At 39.2% G+C, this 16,671-nt stretch overlaps 1 protein-coding gene across 1 annotated transcript in view; it reads left to right on the plus strand.

Annotated features, from left to right (window-relative positions):
* The window catches only part of ABI3BP (ABI family member 3 binding protein), a 263,443-nt gene that overhangs the window by 206,928 nt on the left and 39,844 nt on the right, over positions 1-16,671 (plus strand). Inside the window, exons 54-57 of the mRNA XM_060150668.1 lie at positions 3,521-3,586; positions 5,494-5,559; positions 13,585-13,662; positions 15,161-15,265. Coding sequence (XP_060006651.1) covers positions 3,521-3,586; positions 5,494-5,559; positions 13,585-13,662; positions 15,161-15,265 — 315 coding nt within the window. The remainder of the gene's footprint in view (positions 1-3,520; positions 3,587-5,493; positions 5,560-13,584; positions 13,663-15,160; positions 15,266-16,671) is intronic.

Genomic DNA, 16,671 nt, shown 5'->3' on the forward strand with positions numbered 1-16,671 from the left:
TGACAGTACTCTCTACGGTACAAGACAGTTCTTGTAAATTTTGTAAAACTTTTGAACTTGTTTCATTTAATTTTTATAATGGTTTAAATGTTTATTTTATTATTTACTTTATTACCTTTCTACTTATTTTTAAAATAAAGTTAATGTACACAGAAGTAAGGAGCCAGTATAAGGACAGCCCTCCCACACCCTCATTACTAGCTTCAGCCATTAACAGCAGGTGTTCAAACCTATTATATCCATACCGCATCCTGATTTTTATATGTTTATTTTTTAATGTTTTTGCAAACCTCTTTAATGTCTGGCTTGATAGAAGATAGCTAGATTCTCATAATCAAACACATTGATGTTTTTACAGCAAAACATGTAAATACTTACAATAAGCAGGGTAAACACTTTATTCAGCTCAGGTTGTATTGCCAAATGAGAAAAAGATTTCAGCTTTTTTTTGTTTGTTTGTTTGCGGTACGCGGGCCTCTCACTGTGGTGGCCTCTCCCGTTGTGGAGCACAGGCTCCGGACGCGCAGGCTCAGTGGCCACAAACCCGTGTCCCCTGCATCAGCAGGCAGACTCTCAACCACTACGCCACCAGGGAAGCCCCAAGATTTCAGCTTTTCAAAGCTTTGTAGATTTCAGAATTGAGGGTAAAAATCATAGACCCGTTCTTTTCTTGTTTTTGCTTTTTCTTACTTTAATGGGAGTATCAATATTTTTATCAAATTGCTTCTAGAACATGGTTTTATTAGATGTGTTTCACAGTTGATTGGTTGTATATCCAGGATCTGATATCATTCTGTGAATTGTCTTAACATATTTATATAATGTACTGTATTTTAATTACTTTCTTATGTTCTGAAGATCCTGAGCTTGAGCCTAACTTGTGCAGCTCTGGGATTCACACTTTTCTAGACTCATGCCAAGGCTCTTTAAAGTGGGCTCACCAGAAATGCATTTCCAACCTGGTCCAGGCCAGTAACCCTTCTTGGGAGTAGAGGGTCAACTTTAGTAACAGCACGCTGTGTGTCCTAGGATCACCCTCTGACCCAACCCTCATAAATGCGTGCCTGAGCTCTATGGACAAGGAGGTCAATCTACTGTATTATTTTTATTGTGTTGTGTTTTGTTTCTAATAGTAGGTATCAGATGTGCAAGACAGTGCACAACAATTTGAGAGATGCTGTAGGCGTGAAATTGTTTCTCTTGGTCTTCATACTCCACCCACGCATGTACCAGGACCTTGTGGCTTTTTGGTCTCCAAGCCCTCAGCAGTGGGGCCAAGTGCTCCAAAGAAACTTAGTGTCTAAAGCCTACAGCATGAACCTACTAGTAGGATCTCCAGCACATTTTCTCTGCGTCATTCTTGCTTCTTTGTCTGCTGATACAATTCCCTGCAGCTATAACTGAAACCCTGACCTAACTCAAGCTTCTCTCCTTTTCCCCTCTCATCTCAACCCATGGTAGAAATCCACTTGGCCAGAGGCATCCTGGGGACATTTTGATTATTTTACTTATTTCAGCCCCCTGATCCGTATGCCGCCCAGGGCATAAGGGCTCCCTGGGTGTACCCTTGTACCTTGTACCCTTCTTTCCCTCTCCCTATACTGGGCAAAACAAAGGTCCTTCAAGGTATTTCTCCTGTAATCCTTGTTTATCTATTTTTGATGTTATCTTTGTCAAGTATTTTTAGTGTTCTTTTAAAATAATTTTTATAAAACTCTTTAGATATGCAGCCATCTTTTAAAATTATTTTTATTATTAGTCACCAAAAGCTATGTGGAGATGATATTTACAATGTTACATTCTCACAATGCACCTTTGTCTTTTTTTTTTTTAGTTTAAAATTGAAACCCTCAATCAGTTTTCTCAAGGCCATGTGTTACCTGGTGATGAGCTATGTGAATAACTCACAGCCCAAACATAAGTTATATTTCAGCTCCTTTATAAAAAGTTCTTTCAAGATTTAAGTAAAGACTGTATAAAAAATAAAACCAAAACTCTGATCCTGTGGCTTTGAAATAATGAATGTAGTGCTGATTATTTCTACACTCTTCTCTGTTTCTTTTCTAAAGTTTTAAAATTCATATGTGTTCTAGAATGATACTAATAAGAGCCACGATTCTTATGTTTCTTTAAGCAAAAGCAATCTAACATTGAAGAAATTAACAAGAAAGCTGAAATATGTTCAACTGACAGAGAATCCTACCACTCTCAAAGAAAATTGAAGAAAACCATTCGCAAATCATCATCACACATTTTAGGGCATGTGAGAATTGATTATTTTTAAATAAATCAGTACCTCTGTTCACTCTAGTTATTTCACTTTGAAAGGAGCACATTAAACCTACAGAGAATTTCAGTATGTGTCTGCTGGTTTTGGCCTGAGTATGGCAAAATTCTACTCATCAGTCCTCGCATAGGAAGTTTATAAATGAGCTACATTATAATCTGTTTTGCAGGTATATTTTTTAATGTGGTAGGCAAGGCATTTGCTGATTTATGGTTACATAAATACCCATTCAAGATGTGAACAAAATCATTGAAAATGGTGTAATCTACTTAACAAAGTTTGCAAGAAAATTTTTTCCAGTCTTAGCTAAAGCATTACCAAGAAAGTTGGTGGCAGGAAGCAACGTGGTGTGTCAAGGGTGGCAGAGGAGGGAAGGCAAGGATAGACGCATCCCAGGATGGATGCACACTTTAAAAGCTTAGGGAGCAAAAATATTTCAGCTGAGTTTCTCATGAATTTGCCTGCTTACAATGGTCACTAATTTTTTAAATGTATTTGACAACTCTTCATTAATGGTCCTCACTGTGCCAGGCCCTGGATAACAGGAGCAGGAAGTAACAAGGTGGCATGTTGGTCCAAGGGCTGTCTGAGTTCTTGATCTTTGCTCACCCTCTCTTGATGGGCAGGATACCAGAGGTCATTTTCTCTCATCCCTAAAGCTTTAATGGATGGCACTAAGTGAGTATTTATTCACTTCCGGGTTCATGAGCTAAGACAATTAGATACAGACCACATGTTTCCACTCTTTTCTTCTTACATACCTAAAAATATTTTTCTTTCTGCCTTTAATATTATTTGTCTCCTTTGGCAAAATAATGTTTCACAGTGACTCCCTGATTGAGAGATGTGAATGGATGGATGGATGGGTTGATGGACAGACGCATGGATGGATGGAGGGGTAGATGGTTGGCTTGTATGTTTACCATATTAAGCAACCATGTGGTGAAATAAATGCCCCTGAAAAACATGGACTAAATGATGACTAATCCCTAACACAAATTACCAATGACCTACCTCACTTTGACTGTGTGCATCTTTAATTTCCAGGCATGAATATTTTCACTTGCTTTTTTTCCTTCAGCATCAATGCTGTAATGCATACTTGGAGATTTAAGAATATTCTTTATACTTCCATGCAAAGTGTACAAATTGTTGGTCTGTAGAGTACTAAATCTCCATTTATTGAGCTCAGGAGTGCTGGTTATTAAATGTGAAGCGTTTCCTCTGTTTCAGCACCACACAGATTGTATACAACTCCTGTGAAGCCCAGAACACCTGACAAACCACACATCAGACCTGGTAAGTTGTTTCTCTTTCTGATGACCTAAATAATCAGCATATCTAAGAAGATATAAAATGTATTGAGAAATTCCCTGGCAGTTCAGTGGTTAAAACTCTGCGCTTCCACTGCAGGGGGCACGGGTTCAATCTCTGGTCAGGGAACTAGGATCCCACATGCTGCATGGCACTGCCAAAAAAAAAATACTGAAACAGCCAAATATACCAAATGAAGCCTATATATCCTTAAACTGAAATAAACTACATACAAAATTCTGATCCTTGTGGGTAAGTAGAGAGGAAATAATGAATCCATGGAAGTGGCAAGACTTGACTGAGATTTTTAAGGATAATCAGATTTAGATACCACCACGGAAGCTTAACAATATAAAAGCATTTTTAAAATAGTATTTTTGCATAAATCACACACACTCTCCCCTCCTCCTTCAGTTTTCCATGGCAATTATAGAGATAGCATTAGCATTAGCTATGATATATTACATGTTTCAAATGTTATCTTTTGAGAAAAGACCTCTTCCATTATAAAAGACTTGTTCTGGGAGAATATTTTTACTTGATTCTTTCAGATTAAAAAAAAATAAAAAAACACATTTTACAGGTTTTAAACATCAAAGTAAAGTGAAAATAAACTGGAAAATGCTTTTTTTTTTTTTTTTTTTTTTTTTGGCCACAACATGCATCTTGCAGGAACTTAGTTCCCTTACCGGGGATCGAACTTGGTCCCCAGCAGTGAAAGCACTGAGCCCTAACCACTGGACTGGTAGAGAATTCCCAGAAAATACTTTAAATCTAAATTCACCAAAGGATTTAGGATCTCCCTCACTGGAGCTGTTAGTGAAAAGTTAACTTGGGGGTTGATTTGGTCCAAATAAATCACTCCTATGCTAACATACATGTTGGATCAGAGACTCTGGTGTTTTCTGCCCCTTTTCTCCTCTGTGATTCTAAGAAGTTTTAAAGTTCTAAATGAAAAAATGGCTTATAAGCTAACATTCCCGGTGAACATCTCTCCAGGCACATGGAAGAAAGAACAAATACATTTTTCTTTGATTTATGGAGGAGCCCATATTTTTTGGAATAATCCTCCGACTCCATGTGATTTTTCTATCATGATAACTGTTGAGAATTTAACGTGTGGCTGGTTATATTAAACCTTTCTACAAAATAAGGAAACAGTAACAGTAATGGCTAACAGTGATGGTGTGCTAACCATGCATCCTGTGAGGTAAGGCTGAGGAAGCTAAGGCTTAAGAAGGGCTGGGAAGTGGATTCGAAGGCAAGCAGTCTGGCTTAAGAACTCACTCTCTTAATCGCGATACACTTAGTGCTTTTCCTTGAAAACTCTGCTAAATGGAAGATAAAAAGCTGACTTCAATGTTTTTGTACTATTATGACTCTCAGCAGAGCAGGAGAGAAATTTCAATGGTTTTATCATAGTTCTGAGTTTAACGGTGGACTTGGGCCAAGATTATGAGGGAGCATATGTACCTAGAGACTCCTCCAAAAGGACCAAGAACTTATGTGTTAGGAGGCCTTGACAAATAAATACACATCAAGTTTTGGGTTTTCTTTCGGCATATGTAGTCCTGATCTTTCTTCAGTCCCATTTTGGAATGTATCTAGTGCTTATCAATGAAGCCAGCTAGTTCCCACTTAGAAATATAAATTCCCTCTATTTTTTCAAGCCCAGTGATCACCTCAGAGTACATACTCAGGTTTCAAATTCAAGTCCATGATTTTTATACCAGACTTGTGATTTCTATATTCTGAACAACAGTTTTTGGTGAGTCATCATATTTTTATCGCCCAGTTAAATGACTTCCAGTTCTCTGGAAAGTTTTATTTTCCTTGGCTACAAATTTTCAATTAAAAAATGTCTAAACTACTTATTTCCCACTTTATTGTAGTTCTGAATAGGACAACTACAAGACCCAAACCCAGTACAATGCCCAAAGGGAATGGAATGGAAACAGGTAATGATCACAAATTTATTTCCTTTTGATCCTATTAAACTCTAAATGTTTTCATTCAATTTTTATAATTTTGTTGAATGCACATTTCAATTCCTTTTTTTTACCAGTTTTGTTAGTACAGCCAGTTTTGGAAGTTCATAGAATTGAAACTTGTAATTCATTCCGAAGTCAAAATTTCAACAACAAAATTTCAAATGTCTCTGAAAAGATTAAAATATAGTTTTTCACTTTTCTCAGCCTAGTCCACTAAATCAGCTACAGCTACAATATGTAGTCTTGATTCTTAAAAATATCCTGAATATGAATTATTGAATTAAAATATCAAAATAGCTGTTTCCCTAACTTCAAAACACTTTCTATATACAGGTTTGGTCTTTGAGATTGTTATCACTTCGTTTTCCAGTTTATAATTTCGCAAGTACCACTGAAATTTTTTTAATACACCCAGATCTGTTAGCCACCTGGAATATGACATTTAAATGAGAAGAGCAGTTAGCAAATGATCACCCTGGTTACAAGCATATCAGTGTTTCCAAATCATTCAGTTTGATTCAGTGACATTGCCCTAATCCAGTCTGGTCTATGGAATATCATACAGATGAATAGAACAATGATCTGATAAAAGTTCAAACACTCAGCTCACTAAGTGGATAAATGGTAGTTATTAAATGCCTTAATATGGGATTGCATTGTTCCCTTGAAATATTTTTTAAATAGTGCAAATCTTGTGCCTGCCTGTGTAAAAAAGCATAAAAATTAGTTTATTTAATATGTATATATAAAATCAACCCATAATTATTCCCTAATGAGAAAGAGATATGAATACTACCTGAAGACATGTATTCAGTCTAAAAACGATTTAGGGACTTCCCTGGTGGCGCAGTGGTTGAGAGTCCACCTGCCGATGCAGGGGACGTGGGTTTGTGCCCCGGTCTGGGAGGATTCCACATGCCGCGGAGCGGCTGGGACTGTGAGCCATGGCCGCTGGGCCTGCGCGTCCGGAGCCTGTGCTCCACAACGGGAGAGACCACAACAGTGAGAGGCCCGCATACCGATAAAAAAAAAAAAAAAAAAAAAGATTTAGATTTTTTTTTTAAGTGTGTGTTTTTGTACTCGGTTATTACAATGTCTGAAGTTCTAGGAATTCACTTCCCTTCAATTAATGAGGCAGATACTATAAATTCCTGACTCATGAAAAGCAAGAAAGCATTCCAATATCTATTTATGCTCAGCTGTTCCTTTTTTTTTTCCCAAGTGGGATTAGGCAGTTCATAGTGTCTCAGATTGATGTAAACAGTCTGGCTCTAAACAGAGCCACCTTCTTAATATTCAAAATAATTCCCTGGAGTTTGCCTAAGTACAAATAGAAGAAAGCATTTATGTTAACAAAACAAAGAACAAGTAGCTATGATCAAACTTGAAAGCCATTAACCTTCAGTATAATCAAGCATTGATTCTCACAAGGAAAATTCTGTCTTTTGGAGGGAAAACAGAGCATTATTGTATTTTAGTTTATTAGCAATATAAATATTTTTTCCAGAGCTACTTGTAATACAAACTGACATCTGTTACCCTCTTGTGTAGATAAAGTCAACTTTGTAATAACTCACCTAACTTAGCTTTGAAAGGATGATCTCTTACCAGGACTTCTTCAGTTTAATTAGTTGGTTGCTGGTAGAAATAGATTGATGGACTACTGAGCCCGCACGCCACAACTACCGAAGCCTGCACACCTAGAGCATGTGCTCTGCAAAAAGAGAAGCCACCATCACAATGAGAAGCCCACATACCACATTGAAGAGTAACCCCCGCTTGCGGTGACTAGAGAAAGGCTACGTGCAGCAATGAAGACCCAAGACAGCCAAAAATAAATAAATTAATTAATTAATTAATTTTAAAAAAATGAGCAGACAGGATATTAGCAAGAATAGAGATCTAAACAGCACCATCAACCAAATAGACTCACACAATTATGGTGAAATGACATGGGGCAAAGGTATAGAGGCAGTTCAACAGAGAAAGGACAGTGTTTTCAACAGATGGTGCTGGAAAAACTGGATATCTGTATGCAAAAACACTAAACAAAACCAAAACCAAGCAAACAAAGAACTCCTCTACCTAAACAAAAAGGAACTCAAGGTGGATCATAGATCTAAATGTAAAATGTGGGGCTTCCCTGGTGGTGCAGTGGTTAAGAATCCACCTGCCAATGCAGCGGACATGGGTTAGAGCCCTGGTCCAGGAAGATCCCACATGCCGCAAAGCAACTAAGCCTGTGTGCCACAACTACTGAGCCTGCACTCTAGACCATGTGAGCCACAACTACTGAGCCCATGTGCCACAACTACTGAGCCCATGTGCCACAACTACTGAAGCCCACATGCCTAGAGCCCATGCTCCACAACTAGAGAAGCCACCTCAATGAGAAGCCCACGCATCACAATGAAGAGTAGCCCCCGCTCGCAGCAACTAGAGAAAGCACACGTGCAGCAGCGAAGACCCAACACAGCCAAAAATAAATAAATAAAATTTATTTTAAAAAAAGAAAAGAAATAGGTTGATAGGCACAGGTAAACAAAGCTGAGCTCATTGTTTCCCCTTTCCTTGCTCCACTACCATCCCCAATCAAAATGTGTTGCACGTGTTCTATGTTCTGATGTCTGTCTATTGGGATCCCCCTTCAGGGAAGGACTTGCCTGACCTACCTGAAGGGAATGAAGTCAACAGACAGTATCCCACTGTCATATCCTTCACAGTCAGCCTCGGCTGAGAGGGCCTTGATTGGAGATATGGGTGGTACATCTCCTTGTCTACCACAACATATAACAACCAAATGATATTTACCTCAGGAATACAAGATTGGTTTAACATTCAAACAAATTAGTGTAATTTACCACATTAAGAGAGCAAAGGAAAACATCATATGAGCATCTCAATAAATTAAAAAAAAATCAACCATTAGACAAAATTCAAAAAACATTCATGATGAAAACTCTCAGAAAACTAGGAATAGAAGGAATTTTCCTCACTCTGATAAAGGGCATCTGTGAAAAACCTACAGCTACCATCCTATTTTACAAGGAAAGTTTAAATGTTTTTCCTCTAACATCAAGAACATAAGCAAGGATTCCTACTTTTACCCCTTCCGTTGAAAATAGAAGCATAGTGTTAAGCCAGTGCAATAAGGCAAGAAAAGAAGTAATGGTATAAAAATTGCAAATTACAGATGCCATTGTATAGCATATTATGAAAGGAAAATTTAACACCTCTTGAAGTATTTGCCTGGGGAATAGTGTCTTGAGAAATTGGTGAGAAAAAGAATGTTTTTAAATCTGTTCTCTTCAGGTTGTAGACTTACATGAGTCCACATTACTTAGACTGTGCATAGTTTTGATCTAACTTGTTAATAGAAATGCAGGTATTCACATCAAGTTTCTTTTCTTTCTTCTCTGACCCAGTCCTACTATCTCATTCATACTCACTTCTAACCTCTATTAAGTCTTAATGAGATACCATTTTTGTGTTAACTGATTCCTTATCCAAGTTTGACATTTCACCCATAATATGTATGTTTGTTATCCATCTCACATATATTTTCCTATAGCTTTTCTTGCTGGAGTTTTCAGCACAGATATTTTACATATAAAAAAATCAGTTGATAAAAGGATGTGTTTAGGATTTATAGGACATATTCTTCATGATTTTAGGCCACTTAATGTTGTGCCTTTGGAAAACTAAAAAAGAAAGATTCTGAGGCCTCAAAACTATGGTCCTTGATTCTTTGGGCCTCTACACAATTCTTTCAATGATTCCATAAGCCCCAGGAATCTTCAAATTATCTTGAGCAAAGTTTCTTGATTTATAACATCATTATAGATATTTACCCTGCTTTATGTTTATTTCACATGTATATGTATAAATATTTCTCCACCTTAAAGTTAGAAAGTAGCCTTCAGAGAATGAAGTTTTAGGTAGGTCATTTTCCCAGCAGTCTGCTTTTTCAGGGTTTCCAGAGATGTGTCTCAGCTTAATTGATATGTTCTACATGTTATAACCAACTTGAGATCTGACTCCAGAGATGCAACAGCATGCCCTAGACCAAGGGGATTGCACAGAGTACAATCCCACAGACCAAACCCAGCTCACTGCCTTTTTTTGGTAAATAAAGTTCTATAGAAACATGGCTTGCTTTCACAATATAGTGGCAGAATTGAATAGTTGCGACAGAGACAGTGTGGCCCACGGAGCTGAAAATATTTACTGTCTAACCCCTGACAGAAAAAATTTGCCCGTTCTGTGCTAGACAATCTCTCCAACTTTCTCCCTATGGAAGGAAGCTGCTGAGTTGTGCAACTATTCTTTCATTCAACTGACATTTATTGAAAGCCCATTATGTGCCAGGCAAAATGTAGTTTGGAAACCACTTGGCACATGCGGTTTGGCAGATATATTAGATACCTGAACCCCAAACTCCTTTCTCTACTCCTTCTTCTCCTAATGAGGAATCCACACTTCACTGACCCCACACGGAGTGTGCCTGACAACAAGAACCCAGACTCCTCCAAGGTGAGGAATGTGTTTGTCTGAGCTGTGGCTAAATCTTCCAGTCTGCTGGCTCATCACCCCTGACTTTTTAGCCAGGTGCTAAGGTTTGGAGACAAGGGTGAGGAAACCAATCATCCATAAATACCACTCCTTTTGGTCACAGGGAATAGTCTCTGTTACATTTGGAAATTGATTCCCAGTTTACTGTGTTTGTTTGCAAAGCTTCTGTTACCATGGTTAAAAATACCCAAATCCTTACTTCATTTTTGACAATAAATTGCTAAAGGGCGAACTATGTAAATCCAGATATTTTTGGAGAAGTCCCATATGGCAGTGGGGGTTCACACTGAAGCTGAAGTCTTGGTTCTTCCAGAGCCAACTCTGCCCTTTAGAAAACAGTGGATTAATCCTGCCTGAGGGAAAAAGAATTCAGGTCACAGCCTGGGCCAGACTGGCTGATTGCCAATTCCTGAGGATTCTTTCTCTGCAATAGCTCTTATTGGCTTCTCCTTTGCCCTCCCATTGCCTCTCTGCTACCTTTGGCATTTGTTTGCTCTCCTCATTTCAGGGCCGCAGAAGTTCACTGGTCTCCAGGTCCTGTGCTCACACTGCTCCTGGCTGACATGCAAACCACAGCTAGGTGGAACCAAGGCCAGAACTAGAGCTCAGTCTGCTGTCCGCTGTTCAATGCTCTTTCCCTGCGTCCCGCAGCTGCCTTCTGCTGGGTTCTTACCAACATTCTCATCCACTACTGGCTTTTCTCTGTTTCTAAAGGCTGGACAAAGTCCAGTTTAGCAGCTGACATTCTATTGATTTGGGTACTTAACCCATAAGAATCATAACAGTATGATGCTTCCATCTCTGCCTATACAGAAAGTGACAGAAAATGGCTCGTTTCTGCTGATTTCTCCCATAACTGGAAAAGAGGCCAGGGATGTTTACATGTTTGATCTTATTCATAAAGTAATCCTGCAGACTTTTGTATTCTCTCCTACATCTCCATTTCACCAGCCTGTGACTTGTTGGATTTGCATGTGCCTGATTGGGAAACCATGTCATCCTTGTATTTCTGAGTCCCACACACCAGTGGCATGGATGAATGACACGTGCTTGCCAGCCATGGCTGTTTAGCCCTTACCCAGTGGTGGCACTTCAAACCACCCAAAAGAAAAAGTATAGGACTCGAGGGCTAAAGTCAGAGTCATTGTGAAGAGTAAGAGAAGCGTTAAAAACAAAATTCAACCAAGTAAATTTGAAGATTTAATTGGCTTTATTCAACAAGTTATGAATCAGGCAGCTTCCCATTTAGCAACCAGAAGGGCACTCTGAAGGGTTGTACAAAATGGAAGGTTTTTTTTATAGGAAGAAGGGTGGGGCAAGGGAACTATTAGAAAAAGAAAAGAAAATACTATTTTTAGGCCAGGACAGCTTCTTTTTGGGTAGAAGGGAGTTGCATGGGTTTTAAGTAGATTGCCTCTTCTTCCTCTGGGGGATGAAGGGTGCGGTGCTGACCAGAATATTCCAGACTGGTTGATTGAGATTACATTTCTGGGGAAGGTCAAAACTGCAGTTAAGTCAGCTTTTAAGTCTAGGCTTGGTATCATGGGCTTTAGCACAAGTGATGCCATTTTGGGCCTGTGGTTTTCTCTTTAACAGAGGGAAGAAGATGACAGGAAAAAGCACTCTGTACTATCCCAGTTAGTGCGTAAGAGATGGGCTTTGGAGATGGGCACACATGGGTGTGAATGCCTCCACTTCAGCTGTGAGTCCTTGGGCAAGTGCTTACTCTCCCCTTGCCTTGGGTTTCCTCATCTGTGAGACCCGGGTGGTATCTCCCACCCAGAAGAGTTGTATGGATCAAATCACGTCATGAATATGTAAGGTGCTTGCGCAGTACTGGATCAAAATACTTTGTTTTCTTAAGGGTGGAACGATTTGGAGAAAGGCTATGAAGAAGGATCTACTGAAGTCACAACATAGCCTACTAAGCTTCTAGAGGATATAATACAGTTTTACCCTCAAAAAATAGTGGTAAATCAGATCTCAGCAAGCCATGTTATCCTGGTGACACAAATGAAAGCACTTTGCCTTCCCTTAAGCCATGGACAGAGTAACCACCCAAATGAGTCACTTCCCACCTCCATTACCACTAAGAGGAGGGCACAGGAAGAAAACTAATGAGCTATTTGTTCTCACAATGCCTGTGGGATGAGCCACAAAATAGTCAGTGACCACAGAAACATTTTATTCCTACCACAAATAAACAGCAGTTGATTCGTGGCTACGTACATTCACCTTGATTTTATATGTTATCTCTTATTCAAATAGCAGAGGGTGTGGGATTGTAATATTGGGTTTCATAAATTAATGTTAATCATAATTATTATTATAACTGTTAATAATACTAATAAATTAATATTATAATGCTGATTAATGCCCATTATAGTTATAATAATTTCATAAATTAATGTAAAAATATCAGCTTCTGTTGTATACTTAATATATCTGCCTACACGTTAAATGAGACTGGGTGTATAATGTCCCTACAGAGTCCTGGAACTCAAAACAGGGTTGTTGTTGTGCTTGTCCTTGTTAATATACTAACTAGCATTTTAATTCAATGTTTATTCTTATTTTTTAATTGGTGAATTATAGTCAGGTCCTCAGAGTATGGATTCTCTTTTTAGGATGAGCCATTATATCTAAGATAATATTTACTTTTGAGATTCTAAAAAACATCTGTTCCTATTATTTCTTAATGAAGACTGCCGGCCACATCAGGGAAGATTATTTTATAATGTAAAAGAATAATAATTTTTAAAAAGCAGGAGAAAAGCTAAATTGGTTCCCTCTATCCTTAGGATTGCTACCCAAAACCCTAGCACCAGATTGTGTTTGAGGGACTTAGGAGATAAAATAGCACGCAAAGTAATTTTCAGGTCAGTTTCTTCCAAACAGCAATTTGGAATTCTAGGCGTGCCCAGGCCTAATTTACAAATCTCAAAAGCACAGATCCAGTCTGTGGCCTAACCAGCCTTCTAGCCAAGAACTCTCAAAAAATATTTTTAAAGTCAATTCATTAAGTACAAACCCAAACACACTGGAATTTTAAGGGTTTTCATTGGGGTAGAGGAGTTGGAGAAAAGTTTTTTAAAAACCACAAAATTTGCCCATGAATATTGGCAAAAAGAAAAAAATAGCCAATCACTGTAGATGAACTACTCCTAGCAAAACAATATCACCCAGGCAGACAGTGCGGGGTGAGCATCATAGAAAATTAAGGCAAAACCACGTTCTGCAATCAAACACTAACTCTGCAGAGAAAAAATCACAACTAATGAATGCAGTAGGGCTTTAAGTTTTTTTTCCTATACACAGATGGGAGAAGCCCATCAAACTCTCGGAGCACAATAAGTTTCTGTGAAGACTACTTACCACATTTTAGCTATCTATTTATTCTGTCATCCTCTCTGCTCACAGGGGTCAAGCAAGCACCACTGCCATCCGGTGCTGATGGAAATGTGTCAGTGGACTCTTCTTACTCCACAAAAAAACCAGGTAAGGAATAAAATGCTGACTCCCTCACTCAGCTCTGCTCCGAAACTTGTAACTGCAAGTTACATGTGCTGCAGCAAAAAAAAGTAGCATCCTCACCGTCCCCAAAGCATCAGAACCATGCTAACAGTACAGGGGTATTGCTAGATAAACATACCAAAATATTATCTTCAGGAAAATAAAAAGCACTTTATGCACAAATTGAATATTAATAAGTACCTCTAACGAGGCACTGATTTAATAATTACTTTATATAATGTTCTGAGGGGCCACAGTGGACAAATGCTGAAGCGTAACGGTGGATTCTACCTTTCATCATATACAAGTTTTGTTCTTATGTAATTTATTATAATATCCTTTTGCCTGAAATGATTTATGTTTCTAATTTGAGGCTGTGCTCTATATAATAGGCCAAAATTATGAAGCGATAATATCTTTGCATTGAATAAGAACTCTGTGCTTTTAAAAGGATGCTGTGAAACCTACTCTGATGTATTAATGTCTGGGTTAGAGATCTGTATTGTATCCTCACCACTCACTCTCCCTCCCGCCCTGCAGTACATGCACGCACGTGCACAATTCCTAATATCCCAGGAAGTACTTAAAGCCACAGGGTATTTTCCTGGATTGTCAATTTTACTTGAAGATTTTTAAACCAACATATTATGCAAAGAAAGAGATGAATTTTTAAGCTATAACACAAGACTTAAAAGAAAATTTGGGTTAAGTTGGTCTGCTCCAGGTACCTCTAGCCTCGTCCACCTTTGTGCAGATTATAAAAAGGTGTCTCTTCCCTTTGCCCTTCAGGCAAACCATTTAGAAAAACGTTCCTTTCCTCTGGGCTGGCAGCCTTGCACCAGGGCTCATGGGTGTGTGAGAGAGCAGAGCGGATGTGAAACTTTGCCTTCCACTTACAGCTCCCTGGCCAGGTGCCCTTGTGTGGTGACTCTGCTCTCCATGGCCACAGGCTTATTGCTTCTGCCATCAGGGCTATTTTGTTGTAATCGTTTGAGAAGTTCTGAAAGTGTTTGTTTAATTATAATTACCTAATAGAGTTGGAGGATGGGGTGGAACACCTACTAAAGGAGAAATTATATGCTTTACCAACTCAAAGCTAAAATGGTGTAGGAATTGTAGCCTGCAAATCAAAGGCAATTGGAGATAATGAGACAGAAATGCTACTGTTGAGTCTATATAGGAAACTAAAGATGATAAATTCTATACATCTATTTTCTACTTTTCCTTTCAAAGGGCAGATGTACTGATATATTTTCATTTATAATTAGAGAATATTTTACCCATACACAAATGTGCTTCGTTATCCCTGGGTACGTTACAAGCACTAATTTAGAAGAACATCAGAAAGTATTGCAGGCACTTTTCTGTAGAATCTATTCTCTCTCATCCAGCTGCTACTTGTCAAACATTATATATTTTTAAAACCCATGATTTTTATAGAGTGAATCCTTATGACCACTTTATCTGTAATATAATCTCCTAGCCACAATCCCAGGCACTCGTCGCCCACCCTTGCCACCTAGACCCATGCCCCCACGAAGAAAGCCTTTACCACCAAATAATGTCACCGGAAAGCCAGGAAGCGCAGGTACGTCAATCACATACCTTCCTTCTCCCTCCTTGATCTCACTGGCCAAACGCAAGCCCTTCTTGGTGTGCTAGCTCAAGCAATGGACGAGCCCTTGGTGTGTGTGACATGTGCCTGTTTTGGCCCCAAAGACCAGACTGTAAATTATAGTTTTGAGGACTCATATCCTGATTCTGGGTGGATGGGGTGAAAGCAACCACCCATGTCCATCTAGGCCAGTTTGCTTCTTAGATGCTGTGTGCTTTGTGCTGAGATAGAAGCTATCACAGTTTCTTCAAAAAGTGGATTATTTTGGATGAGATGTTTTGTGCTGCCAACCCACCAGGTGTAATGGAAAATATCGTCCACTCATCATCCTGTCTCTTGAGATAGAATCTTTTACATCTCATTGATGGCTCCCCTGTCCACCAGCCTTCATGCTGACCCCAGTATTACGGTGCAAGGGGAAAGATTGGGAACTGGAATACTCAGGGTGACTGAGCAGGTCTAGCCTGTGCAACAAGGCAGGAATATATTTTAAAGTCAAGCTGCCTCTCAGCTTGCTCACATGCCTTTATCCTAGGGCATGTGTTGTCTTCTTCCCATAGAATGACCACTCCGAGTCACCTGGGATACTTGTACTTCATCCTTGTCTTGAAGAAGCCTTCTCTAGCTCCCCAAAGGAGACTTAGCATTGCTTCTCTGTTCTACTTTTCCTTGAAACATACCTCTATTAGAGCAAACCACTGTTTTATACCTATTTGTTTGTGTACTTGTCTTCCCCTACTATATCATGAGCTCTTTGATGACAGATGACATTTTCTCTGAATTCCCAGAACCAAATCCAGTGCTCATTGAGTGAATATGTGAGTGAAATTAAGAATCAGTGAACCTAGTTCAGAGCAAAGATTCACCTCACTTTTCTTAAAGTTTCTTCCAGTGGACCTACCAGCAGATCAGATCATGTTCCCATTTTTCCTCCCTCTTCCTTCATCTCTACTTCCTAAATATTCTGTAGTCAGAATCAGGATAAGAGTGTTAAGGACAGCTGTGAAAGATGAAACTGATAAGGATTTCTGAGAAAGAGAATGGCTGTCACTCTTTTCACAGGATGAAGGAGGGTGTGGTGATGGAGAAGTTTTCATGATGTAGCAAGGGGACAGTGGTCTCTAGATTGTTTTTTCCATCAGCTGAAAGAGGAATCAGCCTCTCATCCATGCTGATGGTGCCTTCCTGGGTCCAGGCCTAGCGACATGGCCCCAGTGAGGAGACCAGGTTTTCCTCATTAATGTAACCTGGGGCAGCTGTGACTTGAATTTCTGTAGCTTTTAGTTCAGACTGAAAGTGATGCCTCAGTTTCCCCTATGGAAGAGTCAGGGGAACCTCCCACCACAGAGCTCCCCTACAAGGCTGTGTGTCTTCGGTTG

The sequence above is a fragment of the Lagenorhynchus albirostris genome, chromosome 5 (genome assembly GCF_949774975.1).
Source record: "Lagenorhynchus albirostris chromosome 5, mLagAlb1.1, whole genome shotgun sequence".
In the NCBI taxonomy this organism is placed as follows: Eukaryota; Metazoa; Chordata; class Mammalia; order Artiodactyla; family Delphinidae; genus Lagenorhynchus; species Lagenorhynchus albirostris.